At 48.8% G+C, this 22590-nt stretch overlaps 1 protein-coding gene across 3 annotated transcripts; it reads left to right on the top strand.

Moving 5' to 3' along the window:
• Positions 1-14341: 14341 nt before the first annotated feature.
• On the top strand, positions 14342-17767 carry Tmem177 (transmembrane protein 177). Of its 3 annotated transcripts, none has more exons than NM_001037776.1 (2): positions 14342-14371; positions 16352-17767. In NM_001037776.1, exon 2 carries the CDS (start codon positions 16557-16559, stop codon positions 17490-17492), a length of 936 nt encoding a protein of 311 aa, NP_001032865.1. In that variant the 5' UTR covers positions 14342-14371; positions 16352-16556; the 3' UTR covers positions 17493-17767. The 3 variants fall into 3 exon arrangements, with proteins under 3 accessions (NP_001032865.1, XP_006249726.1, XP_063128307.1); XM_006249664.5 differs by having other exon boundaries at positions 14366-14656; positions 16352-17763; XM_063272237.1 differs by lacking the exon at positions 14342-14371 and adding an exon at positions 14757-15148 and having other exon boundaries at positions 16352-17763.
• The last annotated feature ends 4823 nt before the right edge of the window (positions 17768-22590 follow it).

Below are 22590 nucleotides of genomic sequence, written 5' to 3'. Positions count from 1 at the left end.
CCAGCACTCAGTCCTCACCCAGGCCCCTGGACAACTCAGCGACCGGACGGCCTGGGTACAAGGAGCCACTGGCAGCAAGAGATACCGTTGGACTACAGATCGACGGGTTCAGCTGGCTACTGGTAAGGTGACCCATTCCTTCTTACATGTTCCGGACTGCCCATACCCTCTGCTGGGCCGTGACTTGCTTACCAAATTAAAAGCTCAGATCCATTTTGAAGAAGGAGGGACCCGAGTAACCGGGCCCCGCGGTACTCCTCTTCAGATTTTAACCCTTCAGTTAGAAGATGAATATAGATTATATGAACCAGAACAGGACAAGCCAAAATCTCTAGAAATAGACTCTTGGGTCACGAAATTCCCACTGGCCTGGGCGGAGACTGGCGGGATGGGGTTGGCGCTCCAACAGCCTCCCCTAATTATCCAGTTAAAGGCCACCGCGACTCCTGTCTTCATTAAACAGTACCCCATGTCATGGGAAGCTTATCAGGGCATAAAGCCACATATCAGGAGGCTCTTAGACCAAGGCATCCAAGTCCCTTGCCGGTCACCCTGGAATACGCCTCTGCTACCTGTTAAGAAGCCCGGCACTGGAGACTATAGGCCGGTACAAGATTTGAGAGAGGTCAACAAAAGAGTAGAAGATATTCATCCAACTGTCCCAAACCCTTATAACCTACTCAGCACCCTGCCTCCCACCCATACTTGGTATACGGTCTTAGATCTGAAGGATGCTTTCTTCTGCCTCCGGCTGAGCCCAGAAAGCCAGCCCTTATTTGCTTTTGAGTGGAAAGACTCTGAAATGGGGCTTTCGGGACAGTTGACTTGGACAAGGTTACCACAGGGTTTCAAAAACAGCCCAACGCTCTTTGATGAGGCCTTACACCGGGACTTGGCTGACTTTCGAGTCCAGCATCCCACTCTTATACTTCTTCAGTTTGTTGATGACCTTCTTCTAGGGGCCACTTCTGAGATAGCATGCCACCAGGGAACAGAATCCCTCTTGCAGACTTTGGGGTGATTGGGCTATCGAGCTTCTGCCAGAAAGGCTCAAATTTGCCAGACCCAGGTTACTTATTTAGGCTATCAACTAAGGGATGGACAGCGATGGCTGACTCCGGCTAGGAAACAGACCGTGGCCAACATCCCAGCCCCAAGAAATGGCCGACAGCTACGGGAATTCCTAGGAACGGCGGGATTCTGCCACCTCTGGATTCCTGGGTTTGCCGAGATGGCAGCCCCCTTGTACCCTCTCACTAAACAGGGGGTGCTCTTCCAGTGGGGGGCAGAACAACAGGAGGCATTTGATAACATTAAACGGGCCTTGCTGTCCTCCCCTGCCTTGGGTCTCCCAGACATCACCAAGCCCTTTGAACTATTTGTGGATGAGAAGCAAGGGTATGCTAAAGGGGTCCTAACACAAAGACTGGGACCCTGGAAGCGCCCGGTAGCCTACCTGTCTAAGAAATTAGACCCTGTGGCCTCCGGTTGGCCACCATGCCTGAGAATGGTGGCAGCCATTGCCGTCCTAACTAAAGACGCTGGGAAGTTGACCTTGGGGCAGCCACTCACCATCCTGGCACCCCATGCAGTGGAGGCTTTGATAAAACAGCCCCCCGACCGCTGGCTCTCTAATTCCCGCATGACCCACTACCAAGCCTTGCTATTGGATGCGGAACGGGTCCAGTTTGGGCCCGTGGTCGCTCTCAACCCAGCCACTCTGCTTCCTTTGCCAGAGGAGGCAGAACAGCACGACTGTCTGCAGATCCTTGCAGAAGTACATGGAACCAGACCAGACCTATCGGACCGACCTCTCCAGGATGCTGACCATACGTGGTACACCGATGGTAGCAGCTACTTGGTGAACGGGGAACGGAAAGCTGGAGCCGCGGTCACTACGGAGGACAAAGTGATCTGGGCAAGTGCCTTGCCTGTTGGTACCTCCGCACAGCGGGCTGAACTCATTGCCTTAACCCAGGCGCTCAAAATGGCAGAAGGTAAGAGGCTGAATGTATATACAGACAGCCGCTACGCCTTTGCTACAGCACACATCCATGGAGAGATCTACCGGAGAAGAGGGCTGCTCACATCTGAGGGTAAGGACATTAAGAACAAGACTGAAATTCTGGCCCTCCTGGCAGCTCTGTTCCTACCAAAAAGACTGAGCATTATACATTGCCCAGGGCATCAGAAGGGACACAGCCCCGAGGCACTGGGAAATCGGCTAGCTGATGTCTCAGCGCGTGAGGCCGCCATGGGCACCCAAGTTCTGTCCTTAAAAGACCAAGATCAACCCACGTCTCCACAGCCGGAACAGACCGGTTGGCTCTACACCACGGAGGACACAAAGCTCCTACAGAAAATGGGGGCCGTTTGGTGCCCACAACTAAAACGGTGGGTCTACACAGGGAAAACAGTTATGCCTACAAAAATGACCTTTGAATTAATCTCCTACCTACATAAATTAACACACCTGGGACTCAAGAAGATGAAGACCCTCTTAAGACAAGAAGAGATTGACACCTACCTCCTGGGACGAGATTAGGCCTTGAGGGAGGTGACTGAAAGCTGCAGGGCCTGTGCTCAGGTAAACCCAGGAAAAGCTAAAATTGGACAAGGAGTCCGTCCCCGAGGACATCGGCCTGGTACCCACTGGGAAATTGACTTCACTGAAATCAAGCCTGGTATGTACGGACACAAATACCTCTTAGTGTTCATAGATACCTTCTCCGGATGGGTAGAGGCTTTCCCCACGAAACATGAAACGGCCAAGGTAGTGACCAAGAAGCTCCTCGAAGAAATCTTCCCCAGGTATGGAATGCCCCAAGTATTGGGGTCAGATAACGGGCCCGCTTTCGTCTCCCAGGTAAGTCAGTTGGTGGCCAAGTTATTGGGGATTGATTGGAAGTTACGTTGTGCTTATAGACCCCAAAGTTCAGGACAGGTAGAGCGCATGAATAGAACAATTAAGGAGACTTTATCTAAATTAACGCTTGCAACTGGCTCAAAGGATTGGGTGTCCCTACTACCCCTAGTCCTATACCGGGCCCGGAATACACCGGGCTCCCATGGCCTGACTCCCTTTGAAATAGTATACGGGACCCCACCCCCATTTATCAATTTCTTTGATTCAAACATCGCTGAATTCGCTAATAGCCCTTCCTTGGCAGCACATCTTCAGGCCCTACAAATCGTGCAGAGAGACATCTGGAAACCTCTAGCCGCGGCCTACCAAGACAGGCTTGAACAACCGACGGTGCCGCACCCGTTCCAGATCGGAGACACCGTGTGGGTGCGCAGACATCAGACCAAGAATCTCGAGCCTCGGTGGAAAGGACCCTATACAGTTCTCCTGACTACCCCGACAGCCTTGAAGGTAGACGGAATTGTGGCTTGGATCCACGCATCTCATGCCAAGGCAGCCCGACCTGAGGAAACGGCAGATCACAACATCGCGCCCCAGACATGGAAGGCTCAACGCACTCAAAACCCCCTAAAGCTAAGATTTTCACGTTGTTGCTCTTAACTGTCTTATGGACTAGGGGTGGGGCGAGTCTGGGGGCTAGCCCTCACCAGGTATATAATATGTCCTGGATAATAACTAATTTAGAGACAGGCTGGTCTCAAGTCCTAGCTAATGGTAAGCATGCTGAAGGAACCTGGTGGCCCCCTTTGACTTTCGACCTTTGTCAACTGGCTAAGGACTCCTGGGAGCATACTGAGCGGACTCCCCACAACTCATACCCACCCTGCAGACACTCTGATTGGTATACTTGTCCCGGAGGTAAGAGGACACGGGAGTGTGGAGGTCCTGAGACCTTCTACTGCGCTAAGTGGGGGTGTGAGACTTACACTCGAGGATGGTGGGGGACCAAGAAGGGGGACTTAGTGGCCTTCTCCCCTGAGACTCCAGGCGAATCTCGAATTACAATAGAATTCACGGATCAAGGTAAAAACATAGATTGGAAGGTGGGGCGTAGGTGGGGGATACGGTTGTATACCCCTGGCCAAACTAACCCAGGACTCCTGTTCTCCCTCCAACTGGTGAGAGAACGGGTCACACAAGAGATTGGTCCAAACCCAGTCCTCATGGATCAAAAGCCCCCTTCCCGACCAGCACCGGCACTGCCCCCGGTCGGACTCCCACTATGGCTAAACACCACTCAGAACTCCGGGGATATCTTGACAACTCCCTCCCCGACTAGGGACCCTTCCACACCGGCCCCTCAGCTGCTAGGAACGGGAGACCGGCTAATCAATTTAGTGACCGGGGCATACTTGGCACTCAATTATTCAGAACCTGACAAGACCCAAGAATGCTGGCTGTGCCTGGTCTCTAGCCCGCCCTATTATGAGGGTGTGGCAGTCATGGGGAATTATACTAATCAGACTACGGCCCCGGCCAGCTGCACAACCCTCCCTAGCCATAGGCTGACGTTGCCGGAAGTCTCAGGACAGGGACTCTGTATAGGGACCATACCCCCCACTCACCAGGTCCTCTGCGCTATCACCGAGAGGATCCCCACTGGAAGCTACTACCTAGCAGCTCCTACAGGCACCTATTGGGCCTGTAACACTGGATTGACACCTTGTATCTCCGCCGCAATCCTCCGCAGATCCTCAGACTACTGTGTACTGGTAGAAATTTGGCCTAAGGTCACCTACCATGGGCCCGAGTACATATACTCACATTTTGAGGGGCTGACTCGATTCAGGCGAGAACCCATCACCATGACCCTAGCTCTACTCTTGGGAGGAATCACCTTAGGAGGAATGGCTGCAGGTATAGGGACGGGGACCACCGCCCTCATCGAGACGGGTCACTTTTCGTCAGCTACAAGCAGCCATGAATGCAGATCTAAAAGCTATCGAGGAATCCATGAGTGCATTAGAAAAGTCCTTAACATCTTTGTCTGAAGTAGTCTTACAAAATAGGAGAGGGCTAGACATGCTGTTCCTTCGCGAAGGAGGGCTATGTGCTGCTCTAAAAGAAGAATGTTGTTTCTATGCAGACCATACAGGATTAGTGAGAGATAACATGGCTAAGCTCCGAGAACGCTTGGCCCAGAGACAGAAGCTGTTTGATTCCCAACAAGGCTGGTTCGAGGGGTGGTTTAACCGATCCCCTTGGTTTGCTACCCTGGTGTCCACCTTGATGGGACCCTTAATCATCCTCCTCCTAATCCTCCTCTTTGGCCCCTGCATTCTAAACAGATTGATGCAGTTCATAAAGAACAGACTCTCAGTCATTCAGACGCTTGTTCTCACCCAACAATACCAGAGGGTAAGACAACAGGAAGAGATTCCTTAGAATTCGATTTGAGTAAAGGATTTTACTCAAGTCTAAAAGAAAATGGGGGAAAATGAAAGACCCACCCCATGAGTCTTAACTCAGAGTTGCAACAGGCTTGAACGAGCCCAGGCACGCCCAGATACCTAGGGCCAAGTCACCGTTAAAACTAACAGACCATAAAAGGAAAGGAATACAGAACAGACTAGGAGTACTGGATCTGGCAGGAAGGGATAAGTCCCTAGCCCCCCGACATTCAGGACGTCCCAGCCCGCACGTACTCTTACCATGTTACAACCTCATTCGAATATGATTCAAACCTGCCAATGTGTGTAGCTATACCTTATTACCTCATCTTGTGAAATAACCAATCATATGTGAACATGTCTATATGCCTCGTTTAAATCCACCAATCCCCGTAACTATGCATCTGCTTCTGTACGCCCGCTTCTGCTTCCCCAAACCCTATAAAAGCCCCATGCTGGAGCTGCTGGGCGCGCAAGTCCTCCAAAGAGACTGTGTGCCCGCAGGTACCTGTGTTTTCCAATAAACCCTCTTGCTGATTGCATCCGAGTGGCCTCGGCTCGGTCATTGGGCGCTTGGGGGTCTCCTCCTGAGGGAAAGGTCCTCTCCGGAGGTCTTTTCAACACCACTATTGAAACACGAAATGAACTGCTCATGAGATTCCTGCAGCGCCTGAGGCCTTGCCTGGGACCGGCTGGTGAGACTGGCAGCTTCTTCGGGACTGTAGCTGCTGGTTCATCGTGACTGGAGGTTGCCTGCCGAAAGGGCTGGGCTGCGGTTGTTGGTTCCTGTGTGCCGTCTGCCTACCTAGAGGACTGCTCTGCAGCTGCTGGGTTAAATTTGGTGTTTGCTACGGGACTGAACTGCTGAGGAAAAAGATCGAACTCTCACCCAAGGAGCTACTGCTGAACAGGTCCACTTCCCTCATAGCCTAATAACTTTTATCTTCTACTACCTCTGCTTGGAGGTGGGCTCGAGGAGAGGTTGAACACTTATTAAAAGTAGGTTGCAAGAAATTTATGCCTACACTGACCCCAGACAAAGGCACACAAGCCTAACGTGGGGAACAGAGTAAACTCTCTAGAAGGATTAGGTAATCTAAAATTTCATTGGTGGGTGCTAGGGGTCACAGGTGGTCAATGGTCTGCATTCCTACGTCATGACTGTTTAACCATACGATGGCATCAGGCTGCCCAGCACAGATGGCCCATCCTGGGATAAGATATTTCCCCATTCGGTGGTTATCTCCAGGCTGTTCTTTGGGAGGGGGTTTTATGACCTTGATTCTGAATTTCATGATCTGTTCCTGGAACTTAGGATCTGTTCCTGCAACTGGTGCTTTGTGGCCTTCTTTCTGAAATCAGGCCTGGTCCTTAAATGGAGACAAATCGAGTTTATTTTGTCCTTTTACCACTAGCTGCCGAATAACGACACAGAGATTTATTATTTATTTATTTATTTATTTATTTATTTATTTATTTATTTTTTGGTTCTTTTTTTCGGAGCTGGGGACCGAACCCAGGGCATTGCGCTTCCTAGGTAAGCGCTCTACCACTGAGCTAAATCCCCAGCCCCAATTTATTATTTATAAAAGCTTGGGTCTGCCTCCCAGGTAACGCATACAAACCAATTAAACTATGTAGTCCACATCTGTCATGTGGCCCATTACCCACCCCCCCAGCCCACCTCCCCCCAGCCCACCCCCATCTCTCTCTCTCTCTCTGTCTCCCCCCCCCCTTTTGGGTATGTCCTACCTCCTCTGCGTCACCACGGTGAATCGTCCCTGATTCTTCCCATAGTCCATAGCGTGTATCTCTCTCCAGAAGTCCCGCCTTTTCTCCCCTGCTTAGCTATTGGCCATCAGATCTTTATTAAACCAATCAAAAGTGAGGAAGATGTATGTTTACAAAATATGGAGGCAGGTGATCAGCCATAAGAAAGACAGACAGTACGTAAGTTCAGCCACTAGTCATCTCTTTGCCCGTACAGAATCAACATATGAATCATACAGAGACAACCTTCGCACATTGCACCCAAACGTTACCCCAGTACGCAGCTCGCTTCCTCCTTTTTGCTCAGTCTGGGACTGCAGCCCAAAGATGGTGATGTCCTCTGTAGGATAGTTTTCCCATCTCAATTAACTTAACCTAGACAATCCCTCTCTAAAGAACCCAGTGTAAGAGTCATGTCCAGAGATTTGTTTCCAAGATGATTCTAAATCCCACCAAGTTAACAACCAAGATGAGCCATCAATAATATGTAATTATAAATTGTCAAAAATCTGTATCTTACACACACACACACACACACACACACACACACACACACACACACAAAGTGCCCACGTGCTGACATTGATTCCAGGACTCTCACGACTCACCCCTTTGGACAGGACAGCTGTTGACTGCCAGGAGACCACAGGAATCCATCGCTGACTCCTGTAACAGTCACCTGCAGGGTGGCCTCTCATCTCCCATCCCATGGGGTGGGTGTCAAGATGTGGCTCAGATGGTGGGGTGCTGTGGAGCCTGTGTGAAGCCCAAGTTCCATCCCAGCACTGCATAACTGGGGTCCTACACTTACTTAGCCTCAGACCGCACTCCTTGGAATGGTTACATTGAACTTGTTGGAGACCTTGTGCCCTCTAGTGGATGCTACAAGAAATACATCTCTTGACTTGAAAGTTGTCGCCTCAATTTCTACACCAAGCAAACCACCTTCAGATCATCAGAAGAGCATTCTCCGCTCCCTCTTCAGATCTTCTGTATATGAAAAGAGGCAGGGGATCGATGCCGTGGATAAAACTCCTTCATTGCACCCATTGTCCCGTGTGATGTTCAGGGAGGTTCTCTGGGATCAGTCACCAAGTTCCCCGAGGATAGTGGATGCATCCTGAGTGGGAATCTCAGGTACAGCACTTGCTTCTGAAGATCTGGCAGCTCGCTTTTTCTTACACTTACTAATGTTTTTGTCTTATGCTTACTAACATTACTGTTAGATTTAAACTAGGGGCTGATCAGACCACAGTAAACTGTACCCTATGGAGAGCCTTTCTGTGAGTCTGTAACACTATTTCTCCTGGTACAGTGGGCTCCTCAGTATTCAGCACCAGGACCCCAGAAGAGAAATGCTAAATTCCAGACCAGATTATTTCAGACCAGATTGCTCAAGTTAATTCCACCTGCAAGCCTCCTGTCCTCCCCACCCTCCTCACCTGTTCCCACAGTCTGGGATCCCTGCTGCTACAGCCTCCTGCCCCCCCATACCCCCCAGTCCCCATCCGTTCTCATTGTTGATTCTGGGACCCCAGCTGTCAGAGAGAGAGAGGGACAGTCTTCAGAGAGCTTGTAAGTCTGCCTGACTCGCAGTCCTGAAGGCATGGGGGTGCACACCTTTAATCTTGGCAGTCAAGAGTTAGAGGCAGGCAAATGTCTGTGATTCCTTACCAGCCTGGTTTCCATAATGAGTTCCAGGCAAACAAAAGCTACACAGTCAGACCCTGTCTCAAAAACAAAACAAAACAAAAGCAATCAATGAACGAAGTAGATAGCACCTGAGTCAGCCATAGCGCAGAGAAACTAACTAGAGCACCCCTGGGGAAGAAACCAAAAGGTTTACCGGGGATCAGAGGGCCAAGGCCACGTTTTGTGTGGTGGGGAAGCAGAGAGAAGTACGTAATAGTAGAAAAGCAGGCAGATTTAAGAGTCTGTGGTTCAGAATTCCACGTCCAGGTACAGAGCTGGAAAGATGAAGCAGAGTCTGGAACAGGTGGGGTCTGCAGGGTCCTGGTCTGGTTGGGAGCTCCGGGGTGTGGGAATGGGGAGGTGGGGGTGAGAGTGGGGAGGGGATTCTCTGAGGATTTGAGTGTTACAGCTCCTTTAGACAGTACTTGAAGGACCTTAGAGGCTTTCTCCAGGCTTACACTCACCTCCTCAGGTCAAGATTAGGCTGAGTACCAGCTTCCCACCTCGGGTCAAGGCTAGGCCAAGTCCCATTCTCCACCCACAGTTCTCGGGAAGAGCAGGGACATTCTTGAAAAATCTCGGAATGTACTGACTGAGAGTCACCTGACCCTCTGGTCCCAGATAGAGTTTGAATGCATGGCATGCTTGCTAGCCATTAGATTCAAAGGTTAATATACTTAGTCAATAAGTTTAGACTATAACCTTGCTGATGTGACCTCTACCCCTAAAAAGTATAAAAACTGCTCGTTAGAGCCATTCAGGGTCATCTTCTAAGTCACTCACCACGAAGGGCTGATTGAGGGTCAACCCGGATGCCGGAAAAATAAACCTCTTGCATTTGCATCAAACTCCATTCTCCCGTCTCACTTAGGGGGCGGGGCCTCCTGGTTGTTAAGACTCACTTCGAGCCTTACATACTCAATGAAACAGCTTTCTTAGCAGGTCTTCAGTGAAACGGCTTGTGGGCATGCACTCTATTTAGGGTTGATGAGGGCAATATATGAACCTTGGAGAGTAGGAAGGAGTTTTCAGGGTGAATGTAAGTCTTTGGCTGGAACTTAATGTACTGAAAATGCCTCATTTGCACGGAGAGGTGGTTCAGGAATCTGAGGCACTTTGCTGGGCAGATTCTTCGGGGGAGGAGGGGCAATTGAACTTGTAGGTTTGTCAAGGACTACATGACCTTTCTGAGGTAGACCGTGTGGGTTCCGGCTCCCCAGGTAAGGTGGAGCGGCAAAGGGATCCTCCATTGAGGAGCTATCCCGACATGGTGGACTGAGACCTTAAATAGCAGTGCTTCCCAACAACAGTCAGCAGGTTGGGGATCTGAGAGGATACAGGTTGGGAACTAGGTGTCCTTGCCCAAGGTAGTTGACCTTTGAGGGAAGGTCAGGAGAGGTCTGTGACAGGGCAAGACAGTACAGAGGCTCCTCCATGTTCTATCCTTGCTCAGGCCCCTTTAGGTTTAACTAGAACTTGATCACCCTGATAGAAAACCCCATGGAAAATTATCCAAGTCTATTCTAGGAACCTGTGGTAAAGATGTCCCAGGAAATGTATCTTAGCTTCTGTCACACTGCCTGGTGTGCAAGCCTCCCTGTCCAGCTAACTGTTCATCTTAGCTCCTATTGAGTTACTTGCTTCTGTAAAACGTCTCCCAGCAGCTGTCAATCGAGATACCTGGATGTGGTGGGGGGGCTGCCTTTAAAAAAAAACCCTTACCCAAAACAACACTACACTTGGGTCTGGAATAGCTGAGTGTAGTCCCAGCCAGCTGGAACAAAGATTTTCAATTGGCGGTAAACTGTATCTGGGTGCTCGTCTCTGGTGGGCTCCTAGTAACAGTTCCTGGAAAACAGGAACTACCTTAGGAGATGTATTTCTCCTTTCAACAAAGCCATCTTTAGGTTTGTTTCTCTGATAACAATCCTGTTTACCGTGCCACAGTCCTGTTTAGGACAATGTCACCAACACTGCCATTTATGAGGTGTGTGTGTGTGTGTGTGTGTGTGTGTGTGTGTGTGTGTGTGAACTATATCTGAGGTTGACCTCTGACTCTGGTCTCTATGAAGCTGCACACACAAACACACAGAGAAAGAAACAGGCCAAGGCGAAGCAGAAGGATGCCCAACCATGAGCTGCTCAGCCAGAACAACTATACCCTCTCTCTCAGAAAGTGTGAACCTTTAAGGCTGGGCTTGGCCAGCTTCCTTTGGAGCGTTGGAGACTGGTCAGCAAGGAGAGAACACTTGCCCTGCAAGTGTGAGAACCAGAGTTGAATTTCTGAGAACCCATGGTAAAGCCTAGTGGACATGGTAGCCTGCCTGTAACCCACTCCATGGCGTCTCAGAGCAAGAAGGCCTCCTAGACTACCAGACTGGCAAATTGAGTGACTGAGGAGTACACCCACCATCAGCCTTAATCCTCAGCATGCACACATGCACATCCACATACATATAAACATGCATGCACACATATGTGCACATACCCCATATACACATACATTTTAAAAAGCAAAACCTTGAGGTGCATATGGAAAGTAGTCAGAGGGCTCTAGCCCCAGTAACCATCAGTGAACATCTTATACAAAGTGATAAACCGGCATGCCTCCACCTTAGCCTTGAAAGCCATCTTATAAAAGATGAACTAGATTCATTCCTGTTTATAATTAAATACGTTTCTCAAAGATAGGCCCATGCCCCACCTGTTACCTTAAGTACAAATGGTTTTTGGACTGCCTTTTCCAGGAAACATCAACCACACCTTTGTTTCAAAAGGTTAGTATAACCATCTATTGCCGTGACCACCTTGTTATAACCACCTTCAACCATGTCTTTGTTGCAGGAGGTCGTTTATGTTCTGATCCTACAGCCCTGCCTATTTGCCAGCCAAATCCCCCCTTTCAAAACCTCCTGCTCCTGAATCATAAAAACCCTTACCTTACCCATGTCCAATGCTGATCTCTTGAACCCTACCTTTAGGGAGAGAGAGACCGTGCACACGGGTAGTGAAAGCTTGCTTTAATTAATTTGGCTCTATGATTTGGGTCAGTGGTCTTTCTCCTTGCATCTGAGAGATTAACGAGAGATACAAATCTACCCCATCCTGGGTCCAGCCTAATAAACAATGGGACTTCATTGTGATTATGTTTCACGAATGTACATAATGCTCATCACAGCACCCTTTCTCGCCCCCCTCCCCTCTCACTGGTCTGCTTCCTCTTCCTAATTACTTCCTCTCTCACTGGTCTGCTCCCTCTTCCTGATTACTTCCCCTCTCACTGGTCTGCTTCCTCTTCCTGATTACTTCCCCTCTCACTGGTTGCTTCCTCTTCCTGATTACTTCCCCTCTCACTGGTCTGCTTCCTCTTCCTGATTACTTCCCCTCTCACTGGTCTGCTTCCTCTTCCTGATTCTCTCCCTTCCACTTCATGCCTCCACGTGTAACAGTGAATTTCACGGGGGTTTCTTACAGGAGCATGGGTGAGGGGTTTTTTAAAGCACAGGCATCGTCCCAGAGGCTACAATGCTGAAGAAAATATCTCTTTGTCTCCTCAGCAGCCTTAACTTGCCCATAGATTCTCTCAGAGGGGTAAGGACTTCCAATGACCTCCCTGCTTCGTGACAGACGTTGACCCACCCAGTGCATCTGGCCAGGAGTCAGGGCTGCTGTTGGGGCACCGACTTTACCCCTTAGTGTAGAGGTATGCAATGGAGAGCACTGTTGTCTCCATACCTGGGCCACCAGCTAGTCAACGACCACCATTATCTTTATGTCCTGTTTTGAAGCCTTGAACTGGCTATGCATTGTTCCTTATACCTCAGGTCGGTGGGCTATGGGTTAGTCCCTTCCACAGCTAATGTCATGCCTGACAGGACCACAGCAGTCTGGTCTAAGAAAGAGCTCTCCCCCCCCAACCCCCCTAGGGGCATAGCTAAGGGCCATAAGAGCTTCACCGAGATAAGCAAAGCACCCAGCCTGGGACATTGGTGTTTTCCTAGCTCTGGACTAAGAGTCAGATAAGAACTTTTGCATTGGTCTTCTTGCTTTGGGGGCTTCTGGTTTTGACCAGTGCTGGGCTATAAGCAGTCTTGGCTGTTCAACTATATGAGAACAGATCTCAGGTCTTTGGCCTTCTTAACTGTGTGGACCATAGAGATCTGCCTGCCTCTGTCTTCCAGTGTTGGGATTAAAGATCCTTGCCACCATGCCCCTGGAACCAATGCTTTCTATTAAGCTTCTTTACACACACCCTCACACGCCAGGCTCTAGCTCCCCGGAGAACTCTGACTAATCCAAGAACCAAGTAAACCTGGTGGTGGAGCTGGTGGAGGCTGCAGCAGTAGCCGTGGTGCAGGCCTTTGATCCCAGCACTCAGGACATAGGCGCAGGTTTGGATATCTGAGTTTGAGGTCAGCCTGGTCTACAGAAGGAGTTCCAGGACAGCCACACAGAGCAACCCTGTCTCGAAAAAAAGCAAATCAAATCAAAACAAAACAAAAACAAGCTACATTCAACCAAAGTGTGGCCTGAGATGCCTCAGGATATTTGATTAAAGATGGAAATTGTGAGATATAAATAAGGAAGAAAATCTGTAACAAAGTGGGACAATATCTTTACACAGAGATTCTTGGATGTATTTAGGTAATATTTGTAAACACTTTCAGGCTTAAAAATAGGAGATAAACATATGACTCTAACCTACTGAATAGTAATTAAAACACTAGTAGTAGTAGGTATCAACACCCAAAGATCCCTTGGAATTGTGTTTTAGAAAACTCCGACTATTAATGAGATGGCTCAAGTAGTAAAGTGGCTGACACTAAAGCATGCAGTCCTGAGCTCAAGCCTCAGCGTCCACATTTTAAAAAAAAATTAAAAATTGGTCGTTAATGGTGTGTGCTTGTTATCCCAGCACTCGGGAGAAAGAAGCAGGCAGATCCCTGGGGCAAGCTTGACCAGGCAGGCTACCTGAATTACTGAACCTCAGGTGCCAGTGAGATACCCCTATCTCCAAAAAATTGGTCAGCTGGTACCTGAGGAGCAGCATCCAAGTTCACCTCTGGCTTTTAAACGAATGGGCACATACATGTGTATCCACGCATCTACCATTTACTGGGTGTACCTTCTGGTATTTCTTACTTAACTCTAATCTGTTCTACACCGCACTTCTTGCAGGCCTCACAAGGTCACTTGACCTTCGGAATGCAGCGGTCGTGGGCGCAAATTCTAAACCTTCCTGTCCTCGCTTTTCTCACTAAACTTAGCTCTCTGCCCAGCGTACTGCACAGATACATATTCTGCACTGACAGAAATCCGGACTAGCAAGTCTCTATCTTAGCCCGGACAGGCGCCGCGACACAGTTGAATTGGATAACAAAATCCTCAAGCTGCTTCTACTCCCTCTGAATAAGACTTAGAGAGCTGACTCCAGGGAGGTGACAGCCAGGACCACAGCAGAAGCGCTACACCAAGCTCCGCCCGCAACGGCCCGCCCCTTCGCAACGGCCCCGCCCCCGAAGGCCCTAGACCAGCGTGCTTTGCGCCTGCCCAGTCTGGTGCAGGAGCGGCGTGTTCCAAGGTTGCTACAGAGGTAAGATCCGGCTGTGAGCAGAGGAGTTCTCTGATGTCCAGCTTCCGGGTTCAGTCAGGCTCCGGTTGTTGGAAGCAGCCCTGTGCTAGTCAGGGTGGAATCCCATTGGGATCTCTTTTAAAGCCAGGATCCTACACCCGCTTCCAGGCCACCTGCGAGACTCAGAGGCCGACCCGGGAGAGTATTTTTGGTTCCCTCCCAAGGACCCTGCCTTTTCTAGCCTCAGTTTCCTCTTGGAAAGAATGAGTTAGCTTATGTGATGCAGAATCCTGCGTCTTGTTTGTGGTAGGACATTGCTATTCAAACGCTTCACAGAGATAGGAATAAAGTGAAATTTATCCAAAGATAAATAACAGCCTTAATTAGTGACATAATCACTAACGAAATAAGGCACCCAGAATATTCAAAAGTGCACCTGTGAGATCTTGTTTCAAAGAAAAAGTAAAAACGACCACCAGCAAAACAGTATGAACTATGCTAATGAGTTAGGTTGATGGTCTATTTGTGTATATGTAATAGATAACATTTTTAAAGTGAACCGCTTGCTGTGGACCCCTAACGGCCTGTGATCAAATACTGAGCCTCAACTATCAGTGGTTAGCATGCCAACCAAAGTGTCACATGACACGTGTTCCGACTGACAGGAGTTTATTTTTCCTTAGTTTCAGATGCTGGAGGTCCAAGACGCAGGTGTGGCCAGGCTTGGCTCCCTGGGCCTTTCTGCTTGGCTAACAAGTGACCATCTTTCCCCCTCAATATTCATGTGGTATTCTCTCTGTATGTGCCCTAAACTGAGATTGAAAGCATTGAGATTTGATTATTGCCATCCCAAGAACCTTCTGTTTCCTAGTCACTCATAGACCTAAGCTCCAAATACAGCCACCTCCTAAGATAATGAAAATGTGACCTCAACCATGGGAGCTTGGTAGAGGGGATGCTATTCAGGGTATGGCGTTGCCACCTGGAATTCTGATCAATATAACTGTCCAGCCGCATCCCTTTTCACAGCTGGAAACCATCTGTTGTGGTATGAGTTCTGGAGTGAGGAGGATTTTTTTTTCTTAGATTGCGTCCAGTGAATCATTTGCATCCTCAGACTATATTTGGTGATACCACCAGCTACCTATGAACAACTGTTTGGGGGGAAATTTTTTACTTGTACTGAACATGGCTTTATTTTCTGGTCTTTACTCCCTAAGCAATATAGCACCACAGCAACATACGTAGCATTTGCATTGTAATAAGTACTGTGAGGAATGCAGAGGCACTCGGAATATAGGTCATAACAAATACTAAGCCGTTTTTGCAAGAGATGAGCACGAGAAGATCTTGGAACGTTTGGGGATCTTGAATCTAATCCTCTAAGGATATGCACATGCAGTGTGTATTTATGTATAAATGTGTGTGTGCATGTGCGTTTAAAGTTTCCCCGTGTTTATTAGTATGAAAAGTATATCCTAGTGCAGTTGGCTGGCTGTATCCGTGGACGCATATTCAATCAGCCAAGAACTGAAAATATGCAAGAAAAATTGTGTCTGCTAAGCATGCAGACATTTTATAGAGTCTAGCTCTATATGTGGTGTCATGTCGTAGTGGGTATTACGAGTAGTATGGAGATAATTTAAAGTATGTGAGAGGTGGGCATATGTATATAAGAGCTCATATGCAAATGCCGTGCTATTTATGAAGCAGCTGATGGTCTTTGGATTTTGATATCTGTGGGGATCCTGGAAATAAACCTTTGTAGCCACGGAAGGACAGCTGTACACGCAGTGCTCTCAGAACTGCGTCTGTGTGAATTAAATATTTGGTTCATTCATAAGTCAGCTAGAGTTACTCTGGGATGAGTGGTGGATGGAGTGAGGCTGTTGAATACTTAGTGCTGTGTCTAGCCATGGCAATATGTAATTGCAGGCATTGCCACAGGATGCCCACCACTGTGAGGCACTGAAATGTCCTCTCTGTATGTACCTATCACAGTTGCTACACATCTGGCTGGCAGATGAACAACTGATTCCGTGAAACCTGAGGTGTCTGACTGGATGGAAGCCATACTCTCAACCACAGTGCAGCATCACTTCAGTTAAGAACTGTGTGGCCCCAGAGGTGGTGGAGTCCACAACCTGACAGAACCATCGACTGACTTCTCCTCTTCTTGGCTAAATTATCAGCAGAGGCGGTACTCATGGCTGGTCCTCTGTGGAGGGCTGCAGTCTTTATACAGAGACATAGAACAAGCCTGTTGGTGGGTTCCTGTGTGGGCCTGTTTGGAGTTCAAATCTCATTTCACCTCTTCCCAGATCCCATAGTTCAGTGGCTCTACCAGTACTGGCCTCAGGGCCAGCCAGCTCCTCTTTCCCCTCAGCTGCGGAGCCTCTTCCAAGAGGTGCTAAAGGACATAGGTGTCCCTTCAGGTCACTGCTACAAGCCTTTCACTGCCTTCACTTTTCAGCCTGTGAGTGCTGGCTTCCCACAATTGCCTGCTGGGGCTGTGGTAGGCATCCCCGCCATCTTCCTGGGTGGCCTTGTGACCAACATTGACCACACTGTGGTCATACATGGGCAAAAAGTGGATTGGCAAAGCCCAGCAGGCACCAGGCTGAGAGATGCCCTGACCCTGTCTCATGATGCCCAGAAGTTTGCCTTGGCCAAGGAGGTGGTATACCTGGAGAGCGGCATGGCTGCCCTACAGACCCTGCCAGCCCCTGTTTGCCTAGCAGGAACATGGGCAATAAGTGTGGGTGCCAAGCATGCCCTGGGTCTCTACGGAGGCCCCATGAGCTTACGAGCTGCCTTCAACCTGGTGGCAATAGTGGTAGGCTATGTGGCCTACGCCTTTTCCAAAGACTCCCTCACTGTTGCCCTGGAAGGCTGGCTGGACCACCGCACGGCCTCTCTGTCTGCAGCCTATGTCCGGGGTGGAGTGGAATTCTATGAGAAGATTCTGTCAGGCAACTTAGCCCTACGCAGTCTTCTGGGCAGACAAGGGGAAAAGCTGTACACACCAAGTGGAAACATTGTTCCCAGACACTGGTTCCGCATCAACCATTTGCCCTACACCACCCGTCGGGACTCTCTACTACAGATGTGGAGGGCAAAAGTCAGCCCAGGCCACTTCTGAGAATCCAGGCAACAGGGCAGTCCTGCCTCACCGAGGCTCTGCCCCGGGATGAGCTCTGGAGGAGTCTCTTGGTGTGGTTGCGTCACCATCTTTGGAATTAAACAACTCAACTCTGTCCTCCCCTTGAATGGACTCTAGCTGAGCATGAGTCCCTATGTGAATCTTGAGTCTTATTTACCTCAACTGTGAAGTGGGAAGGACTGATTGTAGAATGAGATTGTGAACCTGAGGGCCAGGTAGAAAGCAGCATAAATAAACAGGACTTTCTTCCCTCATGGTCTCTGAATTCTAATGGGCCATGGAAGTCAAACCGTGAGTCACCACTGGACATGTTTCTGATATAGTGACCCTTTCTTGCGTTGGAGACCTACCCCCATATACCTGATGTCAAATACCTAATTTATCCCTCGCCTTTAAACCTTGGACAGGAGACCGTAGCAGGGCAAGGTGAGGAGACCTGTGGTCAAAGAGCCAGGCCTAACATGGCCATTCATGTCATCTTCTCCTTGGAAACTGTCTCTTCTCTGAGGCAGTCTTGAAGGATGCCAGCCTGGTCCAGTGTAACTCAGGAGAAAGGGATTAGGCCACACCAAAGGAAGGGTACACTGTGGTGGCTGGTAGAACACCTCAAAAGATGGGCGAGCCAGGCAGGCTAAAGAATGGCAGGGTGGGATACCGCTGGCTTCTGCTCAGACTTCGTCTAGGACTGAGTGTGCTGCCAGTCACAGGGCCTTCCCCTGGGCATTGCAGGCCGAGCTCTTGAGGACAAGGGACTCTAGAACAGTATCCAATATGGGCCTGACAAACGGATGGTGTTCTAGTTTTCTGTTCTGTTGATGTGATAAAAATACTCTGACCATAAACAACTCCAGTAGAAGAGGTTTACACTTCCAGGTCATACACAGTCCATCTTTGAGGGAAGTCAGAGCAGGAACTCATCAGCCTTGGAGGCTCATCGGCCCTGGAAGCAGGAACCACAGAAGAGTGCTGCCCTCTGGGTCACAGGCTTGTGCTTAGCTTCTATATACATACATACATACATAATACATACATACATACATACACTCATACATATATGTACACTGTAGCTGTCTTCAGACACACCAGAAGAGGGCATCAGATCTCATTACACATGGTTGTGAGCCACCATGTGGTTGCTTGGGACCCCTGGAAGAGCAGTCAGTGCTCTTAACCCTGAGCCGTCTCTCTAGCCCTTAGCTAGCTTTTTATACAACCCAAGACTACCTGCCTGTGGATGGTACCATCTACAATTGGTCTCTACATCAGTTAACAGTGGAGATAACCCCCCATAGACACACACACAGAGACCAATCTGATCTGAGCCATTCTTCAATTGAGGCTTTCCCTTCTCGTGACTGTAGCCTTTCTCAAGTTGACAAATCTAACAAGGACAGATGGATAAAGTAGTTCCTGGATGAATGGCTCTCCATCTTGGCTAACAACACTCCACAGACTCTGGGGTATCTCTCAGTCACTGCTATTGCTGGATGCTAAGGGCCAAAAGGCCACATTAGCCATCCAGATGGAAAAGTCTGGACACTGTGGGCTCCATCTTCTAACTCTACACCATCTACACTTAATCTTGCCAGGAACCAAGATGGTGACAACAGGCCTCTCTACTTACTTGCTCAAGTGCTAGAGTTTAGATAAGGAAGCCATGTCCCCACTGTGGCAGTGTTGGAAGTAGGGAAACCTTTGAGAGGCAGCCCCCATGCGAGGTGATGAGCCTCTCAGGAATATCATCTTCAGGAAGGATTTGTGCTGGTTCTGCACAGTGAGCTCTGGCAGGCACAAGGAGCTAAAGTTTGGTTTGCTTTAGGTTTTCAGATGAGGTCTCACTGTGTTGCCCAGGGTGAACTCTAGTGGTCTTGCCAGCTCGGTCTCCTAAGCTGGCGCTGCAGAAGCAACACCACACCTAGCACAGATTGTTAAAATAAGGGCCACACTAACACAGAGGGCAATGGCACACATCTGGAATCCCAGCATTTAGGAGGTTTGGGCAGGAGGATTACTAGTTTAAGGCCAGCCTATGCTACATAGTGAAAACCCCCAGAAAAACAAAAAACGGGGCATGGTGGCTCACACCTGTGATCCCCAACATTTGGCAGGTTGAAGCAGAGGGGTTCGCGGCTAACATGGGTTACATAGTGCTGAATTCCAGGCAAGACTGAGGTAGGCCCAGACCTTATCCAAAGAGCAAGTCATTGTTGGCTTCCTGATGTGCCCTCTTCTGTGACACCTTCCTTAAGGTACCACCAGAGATGGGCAGACAGAAGCAGGTGCTATTTTCCTGAACCTCCAGAATTATGTGCTAATTAAACCTCTTTTTTAAAAAAAAGATCCAGTCTTAAGTTTCCTCTTGGAACAGCCTAAAACACCAATACAGGAAGCAAGTGCCGGGCAGGGGAGGAAACTAGTCCCTGGAATAGCTCCTTATTTCTCTCTCCTGCTCCTGGTCTCCACTCATAGGATTTCCCATGTGCTATACATAGCTCACTGCTCCCAGAGTCTTAATCTTAGCTAATGTTCTCTCTTTCTTCTTCTTCTTCTTCTTCTTCTTCTTCTTCTTCTTCTTCTTCTTCTTCTTCTTCTTCTTCTTCTTCTTCTTCTTCCTCTCTCTCTCTCTCTCTCTCTCTCTCTCTCTCTCTCTCTCACACACACACACACACACACACACACACACACACACACACGAGCACACACACCCCAAATAAGTAAATAAAGCTTTTAAAAAGATGGAGGTGGGGCTGGGGATTTAGCTCAGTGGTAGAGCGCTTACCTAGGAAGCGCAAGGCCCTGGGTTCGGTCCCCAGCTCCGAAATAAAGAAAAGGAAAAAAAAAAAAAAAGATGGAGGTGGAGGCAGGGCTGTTGAGATGGCTCAGTGATTAAAATCACTTGCTACGTTTCCAGAGGACTTAAGTTCAGTTTCCAGCATCCACAATGGGCAGCTCACATCCACCAATAACTCCAGCTTCCGGGCATTTTGACCTCCTTGGGCACCTACATACTTGTGGCCTATAGAAAAACAAACGTTAAAAATACATGTAGTGGGGTTGGGGATTTAGCTCAGTGGTAGAGCGCTTGCCTAGCAAGCGCAAGGCCCTGGGTTCGGTCCCCAGCTCCGAAAAAAGAAAAAAAAAATACATGTAGTGGCTGAAGAAGATGTGCCCCGCCCCATACACACCTCCCACGTCTCTCCCAGCTTGGTCATTCATGGGCCTTCCACCTCGTGTCCTCCCTCCTGGTGGTCTCATCTCAAGGGACCTCAACTAACACTGTTGCTCCCTCATTCAGGCAAGCATATGAGCTCCTAGAACCTCGCACCTGCCCTCAGGTAGCTCTCAAACCTACACTCACACCCGGCTGATAACATATGAGACCAGAACATGGGAGAGGCTTGAAGGAGCACAGGAGAAAAGGTCTAATTCAGCTTGGGTTGAAAGAGCAGAGAGGACTTCCTAAAAGACATGCACTGCTCCCTAAATCAGAAGGGTTGACCCACATAACAGTGCCTTGTCTGTACATGTGTCTTGCATATATTAGCTTATGTGATTCCTACAATATTCATATTACTCTGTTGTCGTCTGAATATTTGTGTCACCTCTAAATTCATGCACTGAAACCTAAGCCTCTGTCTGGTAATATTAAATGGTAGGCCACTAGGGAGGTGTCCTGGTTTGCTTCTTCATTGCTGTGACCAGGCACTGACAAAAGCAGCTTGAGGAGGAATGTGTGTACTTGGCTTACAGGTTACAGTCCTTCATGAAGGAGAGCCAAGGCAGGATCAAGACAGGAACCTGAAGGCAGGAACTGAGGTGGAGACCGTGGAGGAATCCTAGTTAATACTCGCTTCCAGGATCACACTCAGTCACCTTTCTTATACAACTCAGGACCATCCATCCAAGAGTGGCCTGACCCCACAGACACACCACACACAGGCCAATCTGATGGAGCCAATTCTTCAACTCTTTTTTTTTGTTCTTCCCACGTGGGTCTAGTTTTTATTGAGTTGACAAAATCATCACAGGAAATGATTAGACGTGAAGGCAGACTGGAGTTTGGGGCCTTATAAAGTGACCAAAGGAGCTCCTTGGCCCCTGCTACCATGTAGAAGCACATAGGAGAGACCATGTATGGATAGCAGGCCCTCCGACACATCAAATCTGCCTGCGCCTGGACCTTGGACCCCTCAGCCTCCAGAGGGTGGAGCCGTACATTTCTACTTAGTCATTTCCCTTAGTCCATACACACGTACTAAGGACAAATGTACTAAGATACCTCTGCTTACGCTAGACATCAAGGAGGAGGGAGGCTTAGTGGGTTTCACCAGCCAGTGTGTGCAGTTTGGTCCCGCGGAGTCTGTCTCAGCCCTCTTACCACACTGGCCAGTCCTATCCAAAGACCCTGGACAAGAACCACCCATGAAGTGGTTCTTATGCTTTTGTGTCAGTTTAGGTTTAAGCCAGAGACTGAAACCCCACAGGTTACAGGAAAAGTTCACTGTAAAGAATCTTCCTGGGCCGGAGAGATGGCTCGGTGGTTAAGAGCACTGACTGCTCTTCCAAAGGTCGTGAGTTCAAATCCCAGCAACAACATGGTGACTTACAACCATCTGTAATGAGATCTGATGCCCTCTTCTGGTGTGTCTGAAGATAGCTACAATGTATATAATAAATAAATAAACCTTAAAAAAAACATTAAAAAAAAAAAAAAGAATCTTCCTTCTGCCAATGTCCTTATGCAGGCCTCCAGGAGAAGGTGTGGCCCAGATTAAAGATGTGAGCCACTAATGCCTGGATCTAAAACTTGCTTTGTTCCAGGCTGAACTTGAACTCAGAGATCTCCTTGCCTCAGTGTCCTGGAACTAAAGGCATGTCCTACCTTGTCTGGCCCTAAGATTTTCATGGCCACTATGCCTCAAGATCTCCATGTCCAGATCCAGGTCAGAATCACAGGTGGGCCCTCCAATTCTGGATTGTAGTTCATTCCAGATGCAAGCAAGTTGACAACCAGGAATAGCCATCACAACAGGAAAAGATCAAGGTCCTGGCCCTCTTCCATAGCAGTAAGGACTGT

Source organism: Rattus norvegicus, chromosome 13 (genome assembly GCF_036323735.1).
Source record: "Rattus norvegicus strain BN/NHsdMcwi chromosome 13, GRCr8, whole genome shotgun sequence".
Classification (NCBI taxonomy): Eukaryota; Metazoa; Chordata; class Mammalia; order Rodentia; family Muridae; genus Rattus; species Rattus norvegicus.
This window is presented reverse-complemented; position numbering and strand designations above follow the sequence as displayed.